A 22,956-nucleotide genomic window follows, 5' to 3' on the forward strand; every position below is an offset into this window, starting at 1 on the left:
AGAATGTCTAGTTTTTATATTACTTATATGAATGATCTTGATATGTTTTCTTGTTCCTCTTCGTCTTACAAAACGAATGTAAAAAAACTGCTACTGAACACATAAGAATGTTAACGGTATTTACCTCCGTCTTTATGTAACTACTCATGTTAAATATTAATTATTATCAACTAGATATGTTTTCCCTGTCTCTCCTACTGCTGGGTGTTGGCAAAAATAATATATGTTCACAGTGAAAACACCATAAGGAGACATTTTCATGTATCTTTAGTTAGTAAGATCTGTTTTGTTTTATATATCTCTGTCTTTGTCTCTGTATGTTTTCCAATAAAGAAAAAAAAAAAAAAAAATAAACACGTGAGACGGTACGCGAGGTACGATTTTATGTTGCTTAATCGTGAGTCAGTACGCAAGGTACGATTTTATGTTGCCTACACGTAAGGCCGCACGCAAGGTACGATTTTATGTTGCTAACACGTGAGACGGTACGCGAGGTACGATTTTATGTTGCTAAATCGTGAGTCAGTACGCAAGGTACGATTTTATTTTGCTTACACGTGAGGCGGCACGCAAGGTACGATTTTATGTTGCTAAATCGTGAGTCAGTACTCAAGGTACAATTTTATTTTGCAAACACGTGAGGCGGCACGCAAGGTACGATTTTATGTTGCTAAATCGTGAGTCAGTACGCAAGGTACTATTTTATTTTGCAAACACGTGAGGCGGCACGCAAGGTACGATTTTATGTTGCTTTATCGTGATTCAGTACGCAAGGTACGATTTTATTTTGCTTACACGTGAGTCAGTACGCAAGGTACGATTTTATTTTGCTAACACGTGAGGCGGCACGCAAGGTACGATTTTATGTTGCTAAATCGTGAGTCAGTGCGCAAGGTACGATTTTATGCTGCTTACACGTGAGACGGTACGCGAGGTACGATTTTATGTTTCTTAATCGTGAGTCAGTACGCAAGGTACGATTTTATTTTGCAAACACGTGAGGCGGCACGCAAGGTACGATTTTATGTTGCTAAATCGTGAGTGTGTACGCAAGGTACGATTTTATTTTGCAAACACGTTAGGCCGCACGCAAGGTACGATTTTATGTTGCAAACACGTGAGACGGTACGCGAGGGACGATTTTTATGCTGCTAAAACGTGAGGCGGTACGCAAGGTACGATTTTATGATGCTAAATTGTGAGGCGGTACGCAAGGTACGATTTTATGTTGCTAAATCGTGAGTAAGTACGCAAGGTACGATTTTATTTTGCTAACACGTGAGGCGGCACGCAAGGTACGATTTTATGTTGCTAACACGTGAGTCGGCAGGCAAGGTACGATTTTATGTTGCTAAATCGTGAGTCAGTACGCAAGGTACGATTTAATTTGCTTACACGTGAGGCGGCACGCAAGGTACGATTTTTTGTTGCTTAATCGTAAGTCAGTACGCAAGGTACGATTTTATGCTGCTAACACGTGAGACGGTATTCGAGGTACGATTTTATGTTGCTAAATCGTGAGTCAGTACGCAAGGTACGATTTTATTTTACTTACACGTGAGGCGGCACGCAAGGTACGATTTTATGTTGCTAAATCGTGAGTCAGTACGCAAGGTACGATTTTATGCTGCTTACACGTGAGACGGTACGCGAGGTGCGATTTTATGTTGCTTTATCATGAGTCAGTACGCAAGGTACGATTTTATGTTGCCTACACGTTAGGCCGCACGCAAGGTACGATTTTATGTTGCAAACACGCGAGGGACGATTTTATGCTGCTAAAACGTAAGGCGGTACGCAAGGTACGATTTTATGATGCTTAATCGTGAGGCGGTACGCAAGGTACGATTTTATGTTGCTAAATCGTGAGTGAGTATGCAAGGTACGATTTTATTTTGCTAACACGTGAGGCGGCACGCAAGGTACGATTTTATGTTGCTAAATCGTGAGTCAGTGCGCAAGGTACGATTTTATGCTTCTAACACGTGAGACGGTACGCGAGGTACGATTTTATGTTGCTAACACGTGAGGCGGTACGCAAGGTAGGATTTTATGTTGCTTAACCGTGAGTCAGTATGCAAAGTACGATTTTATTATGCTAACACGTGAGGCGGCACGCAAGGTACGATTTTATGTTGCTAAATCGTGAGTCAGTACGCAAGGTACGATTTTATTTTGCTTACACGTGAGGCGGCACGCAAGTTACGATTTTATGTTGCAAACACGTGAGACGGTACGCGAGGTACGATTTTATGCTGCTAACACGTTAGGCCGCACGCAAGGTACGTTTTTATGTTCAAACACGTGAGACAGTACGCGAGGGACGATTTTATGCTGCTAAAACGTGAGGCGGTACGCAAGGTACGATTTTATGATGCTAAATTGTGAGGCGGTACGCAAGGTACGATTTTATGTTGCTCAATCGTGAGTCAGTACGCAAGGTACGATTTTATTTTGCTAACACGTGAGGCGGCACGCAAGGTACGATTTTATGTTGCAAACACGTGAGACGGTACGCGAGGGACGATTTTATGCTGCTAAAACGTGAGGCGGTACGCAAGGTACGATTTTATGATGCTAAATCGTGAGGCGGTACGCAAGGTACGATTTTATGTTGCTAAATCGTCAGTCAGTACGCAAGGTACGATTTTATTTTGCTAACACGTGAGGCGACACGCAAGGTACGATTTTATGTTGCTAAATCGTGAGTCAGTACGCAAGGTAAGATTTTATTTTGCTAACACGTGAGGCGGCACGCAAGGTACGATTTTATGTTGCTAAATCGTGAGTCAGTATGCAAGGTACGATTTTATGCTGCTAACACGTGAGACGGTACGCGAGGTACGATGTTATGTTGCTAAATCGTGAGTCAGTACGCAAGGTACGATTTTATTTTCAAACACGTGAGGCGGCACGCAAGGTACGATTTTATGTGGCTAAATCGTGAGTCAGTACGCAAGGTACGATTTTATTTTGCAAACACGTTAGGCCGCACGCAAGGTACGATTTTATGTTGCAAACACGTGAGACGGTACGCGAGGGACGATTTTATGCTGCTGAAACGTGAGGTGGTACGCAAGGTATGATTTTATAATGCTAAATCGTGAGGCGGTACGCAAGGTACGATTTTATGTTGCTAAGTCGTGAGTCAGTACGCAAGGTTCGATTTTATGCTGCTAACACGTGAGACGGTACGCGAGGTACGATTTTATGTTGCTCAATCGTGAGTCAGTACGCAAGGTACGATTTTATTTTGCTAACACGTGAGTCGGCACGCAAGGTACGATTTTATGTTGCTAAATCGTGAGTCAGTACGCAAGGTACGATTTTATTTTGCTTACACGTGAGGCGGCACGCAAGGTACGATTTTATGTTGCTTAATCGTGAGTCAGTACGCAAGGTACGATTTTATGCTGCTAACACGTGAGACGGTATTCGAGGTACGATTTTATGTTGCTAAATCGTGAGTCAGTACGCAAGGTACGATTTTATTTTACTAACACGTGAGGCGGCACGCAAGGTACGATTTTATGTTGCTTAATCGTGAGTCAGTACGCAAGGTACGATTTTATGCTGCTTACACGTGAGACGGTACGCGAGGTGCGATTTTATGTTGCTTAATCATGAGTCAGTACGCAAGGTACGATTTTATGTTGCCTACACGTTAGGCCGCACGCAAGGTACGATTTTATGTTGCAAACACGTGAGACAGTACGCCAGGGACGATTTTATGCTGCTAAAACGTAAGGCGGTACGCAAGGTACGATTTTATGATGCTTAATCGTGAGGCGGTACGCAAGGTACGATTTTATGTTGCTAAATCGTGAGTGAGTACGCAAGGTACGATTTTATTTTGCTAACACGTGAGTCGGCACGCAAGGTACGATTTTATGTTGCTAAATCGTGAGTCAGTGCGCAAGGTACGATTTTATGCTGCTAACACGTGAGACGGTACGCGAGGTACGATTTTATGTTGCTTAATCGTGAGTCAGTACGCAAGGTACGATTTTATTTTGCAAACATGTGAGGCGGCACGCAAGGTACGATTTTATGTTGCTAAATCGTGATTCAGTACGCAAGGTACGATTTTATGTTGCTTAATCGTGAGTCAGTACGCAAGGTACGATTTTATTTTGCTTACACGTGAGGCGGCACGCAAGGTACGATTTTATGTTGCTAAATCGTGAGTCAGTGCGCAAGGTACGATTTTATGCTGCTAACACGTGAGACGGTACGCGAGGTATGATTTTATGTTGCTTAATCGTGAGTCAGTACGCAAGGTACGATTTTATTTTGCAAACACGTGAGGCGGCACGCAAGGTACGATTTTATGTTGCTAAATCGTGAGTCAGTACGCAAGGTACGATTTTATTTTGCTTACACGTGAGGCGGCACGCAAGGTACGATTTTATTTTGCAAACATGTGAGGCGGCACGCAAGGTACGATTTTATGTTGCTAAATCGTGAGTCAGTACGCAAGGTACGATTTTATGTTGCTTAATCGTGAGTCAGTACGCAAGGTACGATTTTATTTTGCTAACACGTGAGGCGGCACGCAAAGTATGATTTTATGTTGCTAAATCGTGAGTCAGTGCGCAAGGTACGATTTTATGCTGCTAACACGTGAGACGGTACGCGAGGTACGATTTTATGTTGCTTAATCGTGAGTCAGTACGCAAGGTACGATTTTATTTTGCAAACATGTGAGGCGGCACGCAAGGTACGATTTTATGTTGCTAAATCGTGAGTCAGTACGCAAGGTACGATTTTATGTTGCTAAATCGTGAGTCAGTACGCAAGGTACGATTTTATTTTGCCAACACGTGAGGCGGCACGCAAGGTACGATTTTATGTTTCTAAATCGTGAGTCAGTGCGCAAGGTACGATTTTATGCTGCTAACACGTGAGACGGTACGCGAGGTACGATTTTATGTTGCTTAATCGTGAGTCAGTACGCAAGGTACGATTTTATTTTGCAAACACGTGAGGCGGCACGCAAGGTACGATTTTATGTTGCTAAATCGTGAGTCAGTACGCAAGGTACGATTTTATTTTGCTTACACGTGAGGCGGCACGCAAGGTACGATTTTATGTTGCTAAGTCGTGAGTCAGTACGCAAGGTTCGATTTTATGCTGCTTACACGTGAGACGGTACGCGAGGTACGATTTTATGTTGCTCAATCGTGAGTCAGTACGGAAGGTACGATTTTATTTTGCTAACACGTGAGTCGGCACGCAAGGTACGATTTTATGTTGCTAAATCGTGAGTCAGTACGCAAGGTACGATTTTATTTTGCTTACACGTGAGGCGGCACGCAAGGTACGATTTTATGTTGCTTAATCGTGAGTCAGTACGCAAGGTACGATTTTATGCTGCTAACACGTGAGACGGTATTCGAGGTACGATTTTATGTTGCTAAATCGTGAGTCAGTACGCAAGGTACGATTTTATTTTACTAACACGTGAGGCGGCACGCAAGGTACGATTTTATGTTGCTTAATCGTGAGTCAGTACGCAAGGTACGATTTTATGCTGCTTACACGTGAGACGGTACGCGAGGTGCGATTTTATGTTGCTTAATCATGAGTCAGTACGCAAGGTACGATTTTATGTTGCCTACACGTTAGGCCGCACGCAAGGTACGATTTTATGTTGCAAACACGTGAGACAGTACGCCAGGGACGATTTTATGCTGCTAAAACGTAAGGCGGTACGCAAGGTACGATTTTATGATGCTTAATCGTGAGGCGGTACGCAAGGTACGATTTTATGTTGCTAAATCGTGAGTGAGTACGCAAGGTACGATTTTATTTTGCTAACACGTGAGTCGGCACGCAAGGTACGATTTTATGTTGCTAAATCGTGAGTCAGTGCGCAAGGTACGATTTTATGCTGCTAACACGTGAGACGGTACGCGAGGTACGATTTTATGTTGCTTAATCGTGAGTCAGTACGCAAGGTACGATTTTATTTTGCAAACATGTGAGGCGGCACGCAAGGTACGATTTTATGTTGCTAAATCGTGATTCAGTACGCAAGGTACGATTTTATGTTGCTAAATCGTGATTCAGTACGCAAGGTACGATTTTATTTTGCTTACACGTGAGGCGGCACGCAAGGTACGATTTTATTTTGCAAACATGTGAGGCGGCACGCAAGGTACGATTTTATGTTGCTAAATCGTGAGTCAGTACGCAAGGTACGATTTTATGTTGCTAAATCGTGAGTCAGTACGCAAGGTACGATTTTATTTTGCTAACACGTGAGGCGGCACGCAAGGTACGATTTTATGTTGCTAAATCGTGAGTCAGTGCGCAAGGTACGATTTTATGCTGCTAACACGTGAGACGGTACGCGAGGTACGATATTATGTTGCTCAATCGTGAGTCAGTACGCAAGGTACGATTTTATTTTGCTAACACGTGAGTCGGCACGCAAGGTACGATTTTATGTTGCTAAATCGTGAGTCAGTACGCAAGGTACGATTTTATTTTGCTTACACGTGAGGCGGCACGCAAGGTACGATTTTATGTTGCTTAATCGTGAGTCAGTACGCAAGGTACGATTTTATGCTGCTAACACGTGAGACGGTATTCGAGGTACGATTTTATGTTGCTAAATCGTGAGTCAGTACGCAAGGTACGATTTTATTTTACTAACACGTGAGGCGGCACGCAAGGTACGATTTTATGTTGCTAAATCGTGAGTCAGTACGCAAGGTACGATTTTATGCTGCTTACACGTGAGACGGTACGCGAGGTGCGATTTTATGTTGTTTAATCATGAGTCAGTACGCAAGGTACGATTTTATGTTGCCTACACGTTAGGCCGCACGCAAGGTACCATTTTATTTTGCAAACACGTGAGGCGGCACGCAAGGTACGATTTTATATTGCTAAATCGTGAGTCAGTACGCAAGGTACGATTTTATGATGCTAAATTGTGAGGCGGTACGCAAGGTACGATTTTATGTTGCTAAATCGTGAGTCAGTACGCAAGGTACGATTTTATTTTGCTAACACGTGAGGCGGCACGCAAGGTACGATTTTATGCTGCTAAATCGTGAGTCAGTACGCAAAGTACGATTTTATGTTGCTCAATCGTGAGTCAGTACGCAAGGTACGATTTTATTTTGCTAACACGTGAGTCGGCACGCAAGGTACGATTTTATGTTGCTAAATCGTGAGTCAGTACGCAAGGTACGATTTTATTTTGCTTACACGTGAGGCGGCACGCAAGGTACGATTTTATGTTGCTTAATCGTGAGTCAGTACGCAAGGTACGATTTTATGCTGCTAACACGTGAGACGGTATTCGAGGTACGATTTTATGTTGCTAAATCGTGAGTCAGTACGCAAGGTACGATTTTATGCTGCTTACACGTGAGACGGTACGCGAGGTGCGATTTTATGTTGCTTAATCATGAGTCAGTACGCAAGGTACGATTTTATGTTGCCTACACGTTAGGCCGCACGCAAGGTACGATTTTATGTTGCAAACACGTGAGACGGTACGCGAGGGACGATTTTTATGCTGCTAAAACGTGAGGCGGTACGCAAGGTACGATTTTATGATGCTAAATTGTGAGGCGGTACGCAAGGTACGATTTTATGTTGCTAAATCGTGAGTCAGTACGCAAGGTACGATTTTATTTTGCTAACACGTGAGGGGCACGCAAGGTACGATTTTATGTTGCTAAATCGTGAGTCAGTACGCAAGGTACGATTTTATGCTGCTAACACGTGAGACGGTACGCGAGGTACGATTTTATGTTGCTAAATCGTGAGTCAGTACGCAAGGTACGATTTTATGCTGCTATATTGTGAGGCGGTACGCAAGGTACGATTTTATTTTGCAAACACGTGAGGCGGCACGCAAGGTACGATTTCATGTTGCTAAATCGTGAGTCAGTACGCAAGGTACGATTTTATTTTGCAAACACGTTAGGCCGCACGCAAGGTACGATTTTATGTTGCAAACACGTGAGACGGTACGCGAGGGACGATTTTTATGCTGCTAAAACGTGAGGCGGTACGCAAGGTACGATTTTATGATGCTAAATTGTGAGGCGGTACGCAAGGTACGATTTTATTTTGCTAACACGTGAGGCGGCACGCAAGGTACGATTTTATGTTGCTTAATCGTGAGTTAGTGCGCAAGGTACGATTTTATGCTGCTAACACGTGAGACGGTACGCGAGGTACGATTTTATGTTGCTAAATCGTGAGTTAGTGCGCAAGGTACGATTTTATGCTGCTAACACGTGAGACGGTACGCGAGGTACGATTTTATGTTGCTAAATCGTGAGTCAGTACGCAAGGTACGATTTTATTTTGCAAACACGTGAGGCGGCACGCAAGGTACGATTTTATGTTGCTAAATCGTGAGTCAGTACGCAAGGTACGATTTTATTTTACTTACACGTGAGGCGGCACGCAAGGTACGATTTTATGTTGCTAACACGTGAGTCAGTACGCAAGGTACGATTTTATGCTGCTAACACGTGAGACGGTACGCGGGTACGATTTTATGTTGCTAAATCATGAGTCAGTACGCAAGCTACGATTTTATGTTGCCTACACGTAAGGCCGCACGCAAGGTACGATTTTATTTTGCTAACACGTCAGGCCGCACGCAAGGTACGATTTTATGTTGCAAACACGTGAGACGGTACGCGAGGGACGATTTTATGTTGCTAAATCGTGAGTCAGTACGCAAGGTACGATTTTATTTTGCTAACACGTGAGGCGGCACGCAAGGTACGATTTTATGCTGTTAAAACGTGAGGCGGTACGCAAGGTACGATTTTATGTTGCTCAATCGTGAGTCAGTACGAAAGGTACGATTTTATGTTACTAGCACGTGTAGCATTACGCAAGAAACGTTTTTATATTTTTAGCACAATTGCCACGTACACGTGCGCTAGATGTATAGATGCGTTTATTTTTATCCGTATGAATAGTTAGGGCTATTATTTCTGCTGGTTGTTATGATTCTCATGTCCATTCCGGAAATAATATTTCGTTTTCGATCTGCATTTTCTTTTTAGTTGTGTGTTATGTTAAATTATTCATTTATCTCTATTTTTTTGTGCAGGAAATAATAGCGTCTGTCCGGGAGAAGGGCCCGCAGTTCTCCGAGCTAGAGTACTTGAACGCGTTCAAGGTGATTGGCGCCCGTCGCTCGCTGCCCGCCGCCGACATGCGCGCGCATCTCAAGCAGCTGTCCGCCGCGCTCGGGCATGTGGGGGTCACTGTGTAGGGGGGAGGGGGGGGGGACTGAAAAGGGGAGGGGGGTGATGGCAGAGTTATCACGTGTCGTGGGCGTCACTGTGTAGGGGGGAAGGAGGATGTTAAAAAGGGGGGAAAAAATTAGGTTGTCTGTAAAGTCGGTTTACTGACGATAGTTGAACGTGACAACGTCCGATTGTGCTTCTTTGTCGCTCGTTCCGCGCTCTCGCTCGCACTTCAAGCCTTACATGGAACGCCTCAGAGCGAGGTAACGCCGCATGAGTCATGTTTTTTCGTGCGTGCAGCCGGCTCTATCGAATTATAAGACGTTGTCACGTCAAAGGGGGGGGGGTGGGTAGGGGGGAAATTATGAAAATGTGGTCACGCGAAAAGATAGCACAGTAAACAGATGCAAACAGTAGAGCAACTATCTACAAAACGTTCGAAACGACTCGAGCGTTAGGAGGGCTAATAGGCATGCAAAATGTTGCCCACCACTAAAGTAAGGTGAAAGGTATTTCCCCTGTAAATAATTATTACCCCACATACATGTGCATGGCTATAAAATATAGAAAACAGTTGAAGTACCTTTGGCCTTACTCTCTTATAGTCCTAGTTTTGTTAACATCTCTATTAGTTCTATTTAACGGATATTAGATATTCCAATATAATTAATAAATGTTTTTTTTGCACCTGCGGACTTAAATTTTGTTTTATTTTGTAAAAAAAACGTAAGATATTTAATCAAGTATGTTAAAGATTAAGGTGATCCCATTGTAATCAGACTTATTGTATTTTATTATTATGATATCATTGTTAACTATAATAATTAATTAGTTATTTATTTAATAAATTTATTATAAAAATTACATTGTTGTTTTATTTTTTGTAAAAATGCATTCCCTTGAAGCCGATCTACTACTACTTAATATTTGAATCGGCAAACGTGATTGTTCTGTTAGGCCAGTGGAAATTAACATTAAATTCGCAAAGCACGATGTAGATTTGAATTTTTGGTATGTTGTTTGGATCAGTTAGGGTGATGTAAATCCCAATTTGCAACTTCGAAAAAGTTGTGCTCGCTGCGCACCACGTGATAAACTGCGAAAATTTTGGACTTTTTTCACTTTTTGCTCTAAAAGTCATAAACTATGCGTTTCCGACAAGTATCATTCAGTACATAAATGAAGGTTATTAAATTTGCAACAATTTAAGCCTAATTAAAGCTCTCTAAATCTTATAGCGACTAAACTGTGGCCATTCGAAGATGGTTCATTTTTCCCGAAATATTGAAATTTTTAGTTTTGCTCCCGTTTGAAGCAAAATATTGGCAAAAACCGCTCGTTCTATGAGAAGGTCGTATAATAAAGTTGTAGTGCATTTGATTTTCTTTTATTAGAGCATAGAACAAAGTCTGTGAGACAAATAGTTCACTCACAATATCTGAAAAACAAAAAGAAGGTAGAAATAGATTTTTAAAGAATTGAAACTGAGGGCATATAAAATCATAAAAAGGATAATACTTTTTCATTTGCAGTATAGGTAATTAACAAAATTACAAAGCTAATTAAATTTGCAACAATTTAACCAAACCGCAGCTCTCTAAACCTTATAACAACTAAGCTGTGGCCTTTCAAAGATAGTCAGTTTTTCCCGAAAATTTCAAATTTTTCGTTTTGCTCCCGTTTGAACCAAAATATTGGCAAAAACCGCTCGTTCTATGAAAAAGTCGTATAATAAAGTTGTAGTGCATTTAATTTTCTTTCATTAGAGCATAGAACAAAGTCTGTGAGACAAATAGTTCACTCACAATATCTGAAAAACAAAAAGAAGGTAGAAATAGATTTTTAAAGAATTGAAACTGAGGGCATATAAAATCATAAAAAGGATAATACTTTTTCATTTGCAGGATAGGTAATTAACAAAATTAAATTTTCTACAACTTTATTTTATGACCTTCTCATAGAACGAGCGGTTTTGCCAATATTTTGGTTCAAACGGGAGCAAAACTAAAAATTTGAAAATTTCGGGAAAAACTGACTATCTTTGAAAGGCCACAGCTTAGTTGTTATAAGGTTTAGAGAGCTGCGGTTAGGCTTAAATTGTTGCAAATTTAATTATCTTTGTAATTTTGTTAATTACCTATCCTGCAAATGAAAAAGTATTACTTATCCTTTTTATGATTTTATATGCCCTCAGTTTCAATTCTTTAAAAATCTATTTCTACCTTCTTTTTGTTTTTCAGATATTGTGAGTGAACTATTTGTCTCACAGACTTTGTTCTATGCTCTTATGAAAGAAAATTAAATGCCCTACAACTTTATTATACGAACTTCTCATAGAACGAGCGGTTTTTGCCAATTTTTTGCTTCAAACGGGAGCAAAACTAAAAATTTCAATATTTCCGGAAAAATGAACCATCTTCGAATGGCCACAGTATAGTCGTTATAAGGTTTAGAGAGCTGCGGTTAGGCTTAAATTGTTGCAAATTTAATAACCTTAATTTATGTACTGAATCATACTTGTCGGAAACGCATAGTTTATGACTTTTAGAGCAAAAAGTGAAAAAAGTCCAAAATTTTCGCAGTTTATCACGTGGTACCTACGCAGCGAGCACAACTTTTTCGAAGTTGCAAATTGGGATTTACATCACCCTAACTGATCCAAACAACATACCAAAAATTCAAATCTATATCGTGCTTTGCGAATTTAGGGTTTTTTAGTGTCGATTTCTACTGGCCTGTCTCAGCAGCTGCAATACAAATATCTAGAAAATATTTTACGACCATATTTTGGACCTACTTGAATAGATAAATAAAAATAGGTAAAATTATTTTCAATGACTGGTTAAAGACGCTGCAATACTAGAATTTTATGTAGGATCTACCTATTACTCAACTGCCTACCTATCTGAAACAGATTTCATATACGACACACAAAACTTTCATGTTATTATATAAATAACTGCAGCAACTCTTACTAAAAAACTACAGTACAGATTTTGATTTAATTATTTATGTATTAGTCATCGACAACATAAAGACTATAATTTTACATAATACTTATATAAGTGCTATTTTATATAAGTGCTATTGTGGTGCTATTAGAGAAAGTTTGAAATATTAAGGTTTTAAAAGCAATTATACAGGGTGTCCCACTGTTGGTATACTAAGCTCAAAGGAGGTTATAGTTTTGCATACGCTGAGTACGTAAAAAATACTTATAAAATTCCAGACGCATTTTTTTTTCAAATATATGAATTCTTAAAACTCTGTGTACACCCCTAACAAGCAACCCGCCCAACTTTGCCACCAGCACGTGGATTATGTTTTTATAGACAAAATGCTCATATTAGAGAAGCGGTATATGCCGGCTGCGCGAAGTCAGAGAAGAAAACATGGATTTTCAGGAAAAATTTAGCAAAAAATTTTTGACGTAATTTTGTTGTATAAGTATTTTTTACGTGATCAGTGTATGTAAAACTACAAGTCCTTTCGCGCTTAATATACCAATAGTGGGACACCCTGTATACTATCAACATAACAATAATTAACAAGGAGGTACAAAAACTCAAAGAGAAATAAAACACGGATTGTACTTCATAATAATATTATAATATTAAGATTATAATCATATTTTAATCAAGAATATCACGATCACGAAGGGCTATTTGGTTACGACTTACGATTATCAATACTGTGTTTTGTTCTGCAAAAATACAAAAATCATCATGGATTAAAAAGAAATTCCATTACATAAGAGAATTAAATTTTAAACCAGTAGACTCGGCAGGTATCAAAATCCACAGTCAAAAACGGAAAAATTGTAATTCGTAATATTATACATTCGTACATCAAGTCAAAATATTGCCATACGAATCCTATGTTTATCAAATAATCTGGCGCCTCTACAGTCTACGTAACCGTTATTGGAAGACTTCACAATTCACATTTACAAAAATATTTTGGAACTTTGCTCCGAGGTTCATCTGGCGTGTCACAACAGCTAGGGTTTTGCATCTTAATATCCCTGATTAAAAAAGTGAACATCAAACGTCTAAGTGATAATGTCAAATGACAAATTGGCCATGTCAATGTCATATAATAGGTTAAAGAGGCCGTTTTTTAATGTTTTTAATTTGTAAACAGTAAACACTAAACAGTTCAACTTAAAATTTTCCAATCCTTGTAAAATATTTGTTTAAATAATGGCAGATTCCGACTTATCAGATCTAAGAAAACAATGCTTGAACAGTTTGTATTTGTGTTCAGACAATATTTCGAAGTATTTGGATGAAGGAAGAAATGATGAATATGAGAAACTACAGTCGATTGTAAAAGAATATTGTCTCATGGAAGCTCAGCAAGATGTAGCAATCCAAGCCCTGGAAAAAACGAAGGTATAATTATATTGAAGTTGCAAAAATGTATTTTTGTACCTATTATAGTACCTACTATCATGCAGACATATTATAATTTTATATTATGAAGTAATGTTCTTGTAATTATTAATAATATTGTGTGTATTTTCTACTTCAGAAAGAAATAGACGCAACAAACGTAGACACATTAGAAAATAAATTTAAAGCAAATCTAAGTAGTATGGCTGGAAAACGTCTAGATGTTAATAGGCATCCATACATGGTGGAACTAAATAAACATATTGAAAAGGGACTACAAAATGCTAGAAGTAAGTTGATTTTTGGTACATATAATAAAAAGTTACAATGTCATATTAAAGGAATGGGTTGTTAATGTTCTCTAACATGGACATGACTCAATAATATATTAATGTGTGTTTACTTTTGGTTAAATTTATTTACTGTAATTTGTGTTTGATAACATTTTTTCAGATAATTTAGATGACTCGGACTTAGCAATTACAGAAACTCAAGATAGACTTGTAAGTATTTAAGTTTTAAAGAATAAGTTTCCATTTGAAGAATTATTGATTTTATTCATATACAATAGTGTTCATGGTTCCAACTTATTGATTAAATTTTTTGATAGGTAGCAAAACTTAACATTAACATTATTAATGACTAATTTTAACAACTGTTTCAGATTGATCCAATAACAAAGAAGGCAATAGTAAACCCAGTAAGGAATGCAAACTGTGGCCACATTTATGAAGAGGAAGTTATTATGAAAATCATACAAAAGAAGAAACTTAAATGTCCAGGTACATATTAACTGATTTTCCTGTTTTTTTTTTAAATTTTGACATATCATTATTTTAGCTGTTTTTCTCGGAATCTAAAAAAATAAATTCTTTTAGTTAAAATATTATAAATAATGAATTTACACACAGTAAGCCATATTAAAAACTGTTACTTTTTTGAAGAGATTTAAATTTGGCAAAAAAATGGGAGATTTTTCTTAACAACTATTGTGTTCTCTTCAAAAATCATATAAAAATATGATTTAACATATTTATCTTATTCTTTTTTAGTTGCTGGTTGTGGAAATCGAGAGCCAATAATCAGGCAACACTTAATAAGTGATGAAGAACTGAAATTCCGTTTGGCACTCACACAGCACTCTACTATGATACAAGAAAGATCTGTATTGGATCTTGATGATACTACTTAGTGATAATAAACTATATTTTTGTTTCTTACTTATGTGTTTTATTTAACTTCAGATTCTATAACCTATTCTTTACATTATTCTGAATCCTGCATTTATTTATTAATGTTACAAGTTTCACCAAACGCATTTTATATGAGTTTGATACTAAAATGATTTCCATAATATGACCTACCACAAAAATGCCAATTTTTTTCATATGTAATCATCTCAATCACGCATTTTTTTTCTTTAAACGAATGCCAAAGAAGACCTGGCTCTAACCAGGCTCCCTCTTCAATTATTCGTAGAAGGATGAGGATCGGAGAAAGGGATATGAAATAAAACAAAAATAGAACTGGAAAGTGCAGTAAGATTTAATTTAGCACATTTAAAACAACGCGTAAATTTTAATAAATGCAATATTAAGTTGTGATTAAAGTAGAACATATATAAATACTAGAATTCTTAAATTTAAAACAATTTCATTGGGAACAATAATTGAACCGATTATTTTCTCGTAATACTATTTGCTATAATAATTAATTATTATAACGCCTAAAAATATGGCAAATAAAATATATAGAAATGTGTAATTCTACGAATACAGTGGATCATCTTCCTATTTTATCTATAAAGAGTCCACCTTTCTTTGCCCGGTGTAATTATTACTAATTTTCAGATTATCCAAAAAGGACCTATTTTGGCAGTCACACTGGTACGCTCTAATCTCTATTAGGCCAAGAAAGCTATCAAAAATATATTATGTTTGTAGGCATATAAGCATTATATGCAGAAAATATTGATTTTTAACTATTAAATATTAAACCCGAGTGGGTCATGTAAATATCGTAGAAGTGTTGTACTAGTTTTTTTTATGACGTGCATTTATAATATGAAGAATTATTGTTATTTTTTTACGAATTTACTGGATATTAAAAATACTTAAAGGGATTACGCTTACCTTAATTAAGAAAATCTAAATTGAAATTCTAATATTTGGTCCATAATCTACGGTAATCTAGTTCATAGACAATTTTAATTTATAGAAAAGTTAAATTTGGTTTCATTTATGGTAGCTCCAAATTCATGGTAAACATAATATTTTGTTGAGCAACAGATGATCAACATCTTTGACGAAGTGCAGGAATTTTGCAAGTTTTTTTTTAATTATTGCTTCTCGGGTTGAGATATTCAAAACATGCCGTCATCAACTCTGCAACACACAGTGTTGCTAGCAACTCCGCATCACGTTGAATGAACTTTGTTACTAAACTTATGTTTACGATGAACACGAGACTTCACAAATTTAATTTAAACACTGCCAAAGTAAACACACAACAAATCCCTATAAAATCCTTTTTTTGTTCTGAAATTTTGGTTAGGTCGTATAGTTTTATAATGTTTGACAATTAAACTAGCCTCGTTTTGAGAGAATACAAATAAACTGTACTAATAAATATTGAAGCTGGATACGATTTATTTTTAATACTACCACAATTCTTATACATAATACATATAATAAAATTGGGTTCTTCATAATTATATTAAGTAACAAAAGCACCTTACTCTTTAATTTGTGCTAGATACGGAAACGGTGCTATAATCCTTAATTTAAGCTTTAATAAGTGCACTATGGGATTCATAACAATTATGAACTAGACTATCTTAAAAGATTAACTAAGCAAAATTGAACTTTATATGCTTAGAATTAAATACGAAATCACAAAAACAAATACGTATATAAAACTAGTGTTAGTAGTTAGTACATGTTAAAATTACTATTATATAAAATATAAATATGTATATCTTATGTTGTACTTGGAGTATTTCATCAGTATTGCTCGAGGTGAATAATTTTATTATATTAGTATTGTAATAAAAAAAAAGTATAAACAAAATGTCTTTAAAAATACATCGAATACAAAATACTAAAGCCACGTAAAATGCAGTGACGAAAATATGATTGGATAAAATTCACCAAAATTAGAACTATATATACTTTAATGATCACTTTAATATTTCAAAAAATACAAATTCGAAAAATATGGAGTGAAAAAAACATGATGAGAAAATAAAAAATACTGCAAATATAAAGAAAAAACTAAGAAAAATAAATAAATTTTAGATCTATATTATTCTAGGACAATATTAAATAGTTAACATCTTCTAGTAACTTCTAATAAATATGAACAGCGAGTCAATTCCTTCAATAAGAGTAGACATATTATCAATATTTTTGGCATCAACAGACTATTTCGACAACCAAGCATGTTTTGTGCGATGTTTTATTTAGGAAGGTAAGTATTTCTAACATGTATTAAAATTGTTAAAAAGTACGGTCAATGAAATAGCAGGATTAAAAAAGATTAGGAAAAGTTTTTGTATATAATTTTTATCTAAGAGTTAAGTTGCTTCGAAACATGTTGATACATTTTTACTATATTTGGGTTAACATTGATCAAAGATTGCCAAAATTTTATATAAATAACACTCTTGAAATAGTGCTTGTAAAAATATTTAAGAGAAAATTTAACTTAGTGCATTTTGGGTATCACACAATACATTTATAAGAAAAGTGACAACCGTCACAAAGAAGCAAAGGGCTTCATAACAAATTTTATGTACTTAGGTTCCAATAGACCCAAGTTAATGTCATTTTTTTGTAATCATTCACTCCCTTCAGATATCTTTTTAATAATATCAAAAGCACACGTTCTCAATTCTTCGCTAAAATCTTTTCTAGTATCGACCAACTTTTGTAATCCGTTATGTACTTTCGTTTTATTATAATCGCGTAAGATGGTTTCACATTTTGACGTCACATCCAAAAACGCAAGCAAATTCTCAGCGACCTCTACCGGCATTTTAGCGCAATTAGTCTCGATTAGAACGGACAAGTGCTTGCCGATTTCCGACTCTATTAAGTGGGTGATAAAGTTCTTTTCGTATTCGTCTGTATGTTTGTAGTTGAGGATTTCTATAGCGAGTAACGTTAGGGCCAGGATAGCTTCATTTTGCATAACCGAGTGCGGGGCTATCAGCATGTTCACTAGATTGAGTATGCATCCTTCAACCTGAAAATAAAATAAAGTTTAATTAATTTACTTTTTTACTAGTATTTAGGCTGGGTCTAGAGCTGACCGAGATGTTATACGTTTCAATATTGAGCTGACCAATGCGGAGTGCAGACGTACAAAAATACATAACACATTTATTGAACACGCAGCCATTATTCGTTTGGCTCGACACTAGTACGCTCACTGATTACTGAAGGCAGAGGCACATGTGCGGTGGGCGTTGACGCCTACGCGGCGTCGCACAGACGCGTGGCGTGGACGGCCGCTAACATGTTCTCTTCATACTTACGCGTCTAAAACGTTCTATTTTCGAAACCCCGCTGAATCATAAAAGCGTTCGAACGTTCCAATTTCAAATTTCAAAAATGTTGGTGCACGCCCCCCCTCACCTGCAGCATGTCCCCGTGCCGCTGCACTTCCCCCCTCACCTGCAGCATGTCCCCGTGCCGCTCGCTGGCCCCCCCTCACCTGCAGCATGTCCCCGTGCCGCTCGCTGGCCCCCCCCTCACCTGCAGCATGTCCCCGTGCCGCTGCACCCCCCCTCACCTGCAGCATGTCCCCGTGCCGCTCGCTGGCCCCCCCTCACCTGCAGCATGTCCCCGTGCCGCTCGCTGGCCCCCCCCTCACCTGCAGCATGTCCCCGTGCCGCTGCACCCCCCCTCACCTGCAGCATGTCCCCGTGCCGCTGCACTCCCCCCCTCACCTGCAGCATGTCCCCGTGCCGCTCGCTGGCCCCCCCCTCACCTGCAGCATGTCCCCGTGCCGCTGCACCCCCCCTCACCTGCAGCATGTCCCCGTGCCGCTCGCTGGCCACGTGGCGCACGGTCCAGGCGAGCAGGCGCGGCGCCTCGCCCGCGGCGCCCGCGTGCTCGCCCGCGCTGCCCCAACGCGATATCGCACCGAGCGCCGCTTTGTTACTGGACACCAAGCGCGCTACGCCCTCTGGAATTATAAAAAAAAAAATAGAGCAACTTAGGTTCGTCGCAAACGGGCCACCGACCACAGCTTATAGTGGCAACAGCCACTCGACACATTTTTTCATAATATTCTACATTGCAGACACTTCTGTAGCCAGTGCTCGCATCCAGTCAACCACTCGCTACAGGTCAATGTATAGACGACGACAAAAGATATCATCAGAATTCATAATTAAACATGCCTAAAAGATGTTTTATAAAATGCAAAACTTATTAAAACATGGGACTACCGTCACATCATGTAGTAAGGCGGGGATTTTGGTATCTTTGAATGTTACCAAAGAAGTTTCACTTTTGACACATGTGATCGGCACAAAACACTCTTTTTTAATGACTCACCCTGTCCATCGACCAGCATTCTCAAAGCGGCCAAGAGTTTATACGCAACATGATGATCATCTACATTTGGCAAGCATTTTATCAACAAGGGCGCAGCCCTGCCTTGTACCGCAGACACTCTCTTATTAGCTACCGGGACGCTCAAGTTCCTTATAGCGGAGAGAGAGGCGTGTTGTATCTGGTTAAGGGTGGACTTTTCTAGGGGGATTGTTTCACCGGAGTTTTGTTTTATACTTAGGTTGTGGTACACTTCGAAAATATCTGGAAATGAAAAACGATGCAATAAGAAACCAAATTTTCATCATCAGAGTAATTTTTTTTTTAATTTCAAAATCTGGCAGAATCAATATTTTATGTTATTTTCTAATACATAAGCTACACAATACATTACTACCATGTATCATCAAAATACATTTGTGGTTTTCATGTGAAAACAAACATACATACAATACCAAGTTTATAAAAATAACTTTCACTTATATACTACTTTATAAATAACTAGCGGTCTGCTCCGGCTTCGCCCGTGGTACATATTTCGCAATAAAAGGTAGTCTATGTTCTTTCTCAAGATCTAAGAGATTGTCTGTGCCAAATTTCATCCAAATCGGTCCAGTATAGTTTATGCGTGAAAACCATACATACATACATACATACAAACCTTTCCTCTTTATAATATTAGTATAGATAATTCATTTAAAACTTACCCAACAGCTTATCAAATATCTTATCGTTCATCATCTGTATGCAATAATCGTCTTGCCTTGCAAAGTTACCAATAGCAAGTAATGCAGTACCAAGTAGGTGATGGTTTGGTGAATCAAGCCATTTTACCATTGTTAAATACACTTCACCTACACCATCTTTGTATAGAATTTGCATTGCTTCATCTGTGAACATAATATTGCAGAATATATAAGTAAAGATAAAGAGTGTTATTTGTGGATGTAAACATTTTTTTGCATTATGGAATTATTTATTAAATCTAGTTATAGCAGCAATTCCTTGTAATATTTAATTATATCAACAACATATTGATACGTTTTTTTTGTGTGAAAAAATAGTAAAAAGTGAAAAATACAGTGAATACTAAATTATCTCTAGCCCAATTTTGAATGCAATTAAATATTTAGTTCCAATCTGTAATTGCAATGCCTTTTACAAAACATTTACTGCAATGTTAAAATGTATATACTTACTTTGATGAATAAACTGAAAAAAAAAACATAAAATAATATCTCACCTCCTGTCAATATAAGTATAATCAAATAGCATGCTTGTTTCACGATCCCTTCCACCTGTTTGTCGTCAGCGCTCAGCTCTCCTGCCTCATGTCTTTGTAATAACTGGTTGAGACGCACACACACTAGTTGTACACCGCCTTCTTTGGCTAGTAAGGTTTTTACTGTGTCTGGGAGTAATTTTTTATGAATATTAGATACTGAATATATGGTTTAAATGTTGTCTTATACAAAAAAAATGTATGCGTGTACTAGAGTACACACGTAAGAAGTGAAACTTCTTTATGACCTTAAAAATGTCACGAGTATGGCGTAACGCAAAAATGTCACGCGTACGGCGTAACGCAAAAATGTCACGCGTACAGCGTAACGCAAAAATGTTACACTAAATTTTTGTCCAACCCCGATAAAGAAGTTTCACTTCAAAAAAAAACTTAGCGATGTCAAGGCACATCCGGATGGAACGAAGTGTTAAGTTAGAGAGAGACAGACGCCGCGCGCACGCCGCACGGCTTACAACTCTAGCAAAGTGTTGTGACAACTTTTCGTAAGAATTTTTTCCGTCTAGTCCCCTTTCACGCGCGATAAGGAATAATAATAATTCGTTAATAATATAATAATAATTCGTATAATTCGTTCCAATATGGAGGATTATTTTGTCCAACAACTTGAAATGAAAGGGATGCACATATCTGCCTACTAAGACATTTTACTATGAAAATATTGCTGCATAATAACTTTGTGGTGAAATAAGATTAGTATTTAGGAGAGGAGTATACTAGGTTATACAAAAAAACATAGAAAAAGAGCTTTAGATATAAGAAAAATAACAAAACTAGAAGATGTTGTGAAAAAGACAAGGATTCTTAAATGGAGGTGGGTAGGGCATATGCTCAGAGAAAAGGGAAACCGATGGACAAGGGTGATAACCGAATGGACTCCCAGGGTGGATGCTAAAAGAAAAAGAGGAAGACAAAGAAAAAGGTGGACGGATGAGATAAGGAGAGTGGCGGGGCCGCTCTGGCTACGGAAGGCGAAAGAACGTGGCGAGTGGAAGAAGTTGGAAGAGGCCTTTGTGTCACAAGGACACGCCAACACACACAAAGCAATTTAATTTTAGTTAATAAGTAAAAATGTAACCTGTATTGGCAATAAAGGCTATAAATAAATAAATAAATAAAGATTAGTATTTCGGAATTAAATATGATAAACAGTGCACGTATATCCATAAAGAGCACAGATTACAACAAAAAGAACGCGATTTATTCATTATATTATTTTCCCGACGTTTCGAACACTTTACAGCGAGCGTGGTCACGTCGGGAAAATAATATAATGAATAAATCGCGTTTAAAATCCGTTAAAGTCTTTAATTTCTAAATGTATAATACTCGCGTAAAATCAAACACTAGAAAATACTACAACAAAAAGAATTTTATCAAAGGATAACAATACAGCAACAGATAGAAAATAATGTTAAATATAAAAAAATACATGCCATGTTCCCGAACTTGTGAATGCAAGTGTTCTAAACACAGCTCTGACAATTCCACATTTGTGGTTTCCTTCAGCACTTTCAACACGGCCACATTTATTTCATCGCTATACAGGAATTCAGGTGCATTATCATTTATCACACTCAGTATTAACAGAACTGTAGAAACCAGATCATCATTCATATCATCTTTCTTTAGTTCAGCTATCAATACATTTTTGCAATTGTCTATAACTCCACATTTATCCAACGAATCTGAGAATTCCTGCCCTCCGATTGCATAGTTCAACAGCGTCTTACAAATGAGTATTTGGATCTCGTCAAATTCAGTCACTTTTAAAGTGTTGGTCAACAAGTTATTCAATATTTGTACTCCATTGTTTTCAAGCATGATTTTCCTTGAAACATCACAGTCACAGCATAAATTACCTAGCGCTCGAAGGCATTGTTTCGTGAGTTCGAACTTATTGATACACAACTCTTTGGTTAAAATACTAAGTATTGGTTCGATAATTTCTTTTTGTGCGTACGTTTCACGTTTGTTCTCACATTTCGCAACCTCTGATACAGCTTGAACACTTAATAATACGATAGATTCGTCATTACTCTTTAATAAGGATTTCAAACATGATGAAACATCGAATTCGTAGTTTTTACCGGCAGCAATAATTTCGTTTAATTTTGCTTTTAAATCGTTCACATTATTTATGTTTTGTATAACAAGAGTCTCGAAAGAAGTAGATTTCTTTGCTGACGGGCCTGGAATATATGGTTAAATATTAATATACAAGGATAACATTAATTATTCACTGTTGTGCTGAACTGTAACATGCTATATTTTACCGTCCATTTTGCTATGCTGAAATTACAATTGTAAAGAAATGAATGAATTCAATTGGATGCTTTTAAGGATTTTTCTTCGTTGCCAAATATTCAACTGATTTCATCTTATTAATTTTGAATACATTAAATTTTGTGCTCTACACAGAAAATGAAACTGAGCAAATCGATGTCCAATTGGCTGTAACG

At 37.9% G+C, this 22,956-nt stretch overlaps 3 protein-coding genes across 3 annotated transcripts in view; 2 read left to right on the top strand and 1 right to left on the bottom strand.

Annotated features, from left to right (window-relative positions):
- Sec8 (exocyst complex component secretory 8) overlaps positions 1–9,269 on the top strand; it is a 101,107-nt gene extending 91,838 nt beyond the window's left edge. Inside the window, 1 exon segment of the mRNA XM_090107147.1 lies at positions 9,098–9,269. Coding sequence (XP_089963273.1) covers positions 9,098–9,262 — 165 coding nt within the window. The 3' untranslated portion in view covers positions 9,263–9,269.
- Positions 9,270–13,384: 4,115 nt separating this feature from the next.
- LOC149904899 (uncharacterized) lies at positions 13,385–14,850 on the top strand. The gene is made up of 5 exons (XM_090107146.1): positions 13,385–13,630; positions 13,770–13,920; positions 14,084–14,133; positions 14,295–14,412; positions 14,683–14,850. Exons 1-5 carry the CDS (start codon positions 13,439–13,441, stop codon positions 14,820–14,822), a joined length of 651 nt encoding a protein of 216 aa, XP_089963272.1. The 5' UTR covers positions 13,385–13,438; the 3' UTR covers positions 14,823–14,850.
- Positions 14,851–17,110: 2,260 nt separating this feature from the next.
- On the bottom strand, positions 17,111–22,937 carry vimar (visceral mesodermal armadillo-repeats). The gene is made up of 7 exons (XM_090107370.1): positions 22,771–22,937; positions 21,931–22,686; positions 20,435–20,602; positions 19,899–20,081; positions 19,195–19,455; positions 18,660–18,820; positions 17,111–17,875 (listed from the first exon to the last, which is right to left on the bottom strand). Exons 1-7 carry the CDS (start codon positions 22,775–22,777, stop codon positions 17,468–17,470), a joined length of 1,944 nt encoding a protein of 647 aa, XP_089963496.1. The 5' UTR covers positions 22,778–22,937; the 3' UTR covers positions 17,111–17,467.
- Positions 22,938–22,956: the final 19 nt, after the last annotated feature.

This window comes from Colias eurytheme, chromosome 11 (genome assembly GCF_061535395.1).
Source record: "Colias eurytheme isolate Ceu_HAF_F1 chromosome 11, ilColEury1 Martin Lab GWU primary, whole genome shotgun sequence".
Classification (NCBI taxonomy): domain Eukaryota; kingdom Metazoa; phylum Arthropoda; class Insecta; order Lepidoptera; family Pieridae; genus Colias; species Colias eurytheme.

What these genes read in the sequence shown, in the direction of transcription:
- LOC149904899 (XM_090107146.1), top strand. Translation starts at nt 13,439, where the DNA reads ATGGCAGATTCCGACTTATCAGATCTAAGAAAACAATGCTTGAACAGT. An exon ending in CAGAAACTCAAGATAGACTT is followed by an intron (nt 14,134 to 14,294) that starts GTAAGTATTTAA and finishes CAACTGTTTCAG; the next exon opens with ATTGATCCAATAACAAAGAA. An exon ending in GAAGAAACTTAAATGTCCAG is followed by an intron (nt 14,413 to 14,682) that starts GTACATATTAAC and finishes ATTCTTTTTTAG; the next exon opens with TTGCTGGTTGTGGAAATCGA.
- vimar (XM_090107370.1), bottom strand. An exon ending in TTCACAAGTTCGGGAACATG is followed by an intron (nt 20,603 to 21,930) that starts GCATGTATTTTT and finishes AATTACTCCCAG; the next exon opens with ACACAGTAAAAACCTTACTA. An exon ending in GGCACGGGGACATGCTGCAG is followed by an intron (nt 17,876 to 18,659) that starts GTGAGGGGGGGT and finishes TTTTATTTTCAG; the next exon opens with GTTGAAGGATGCATACTCAA.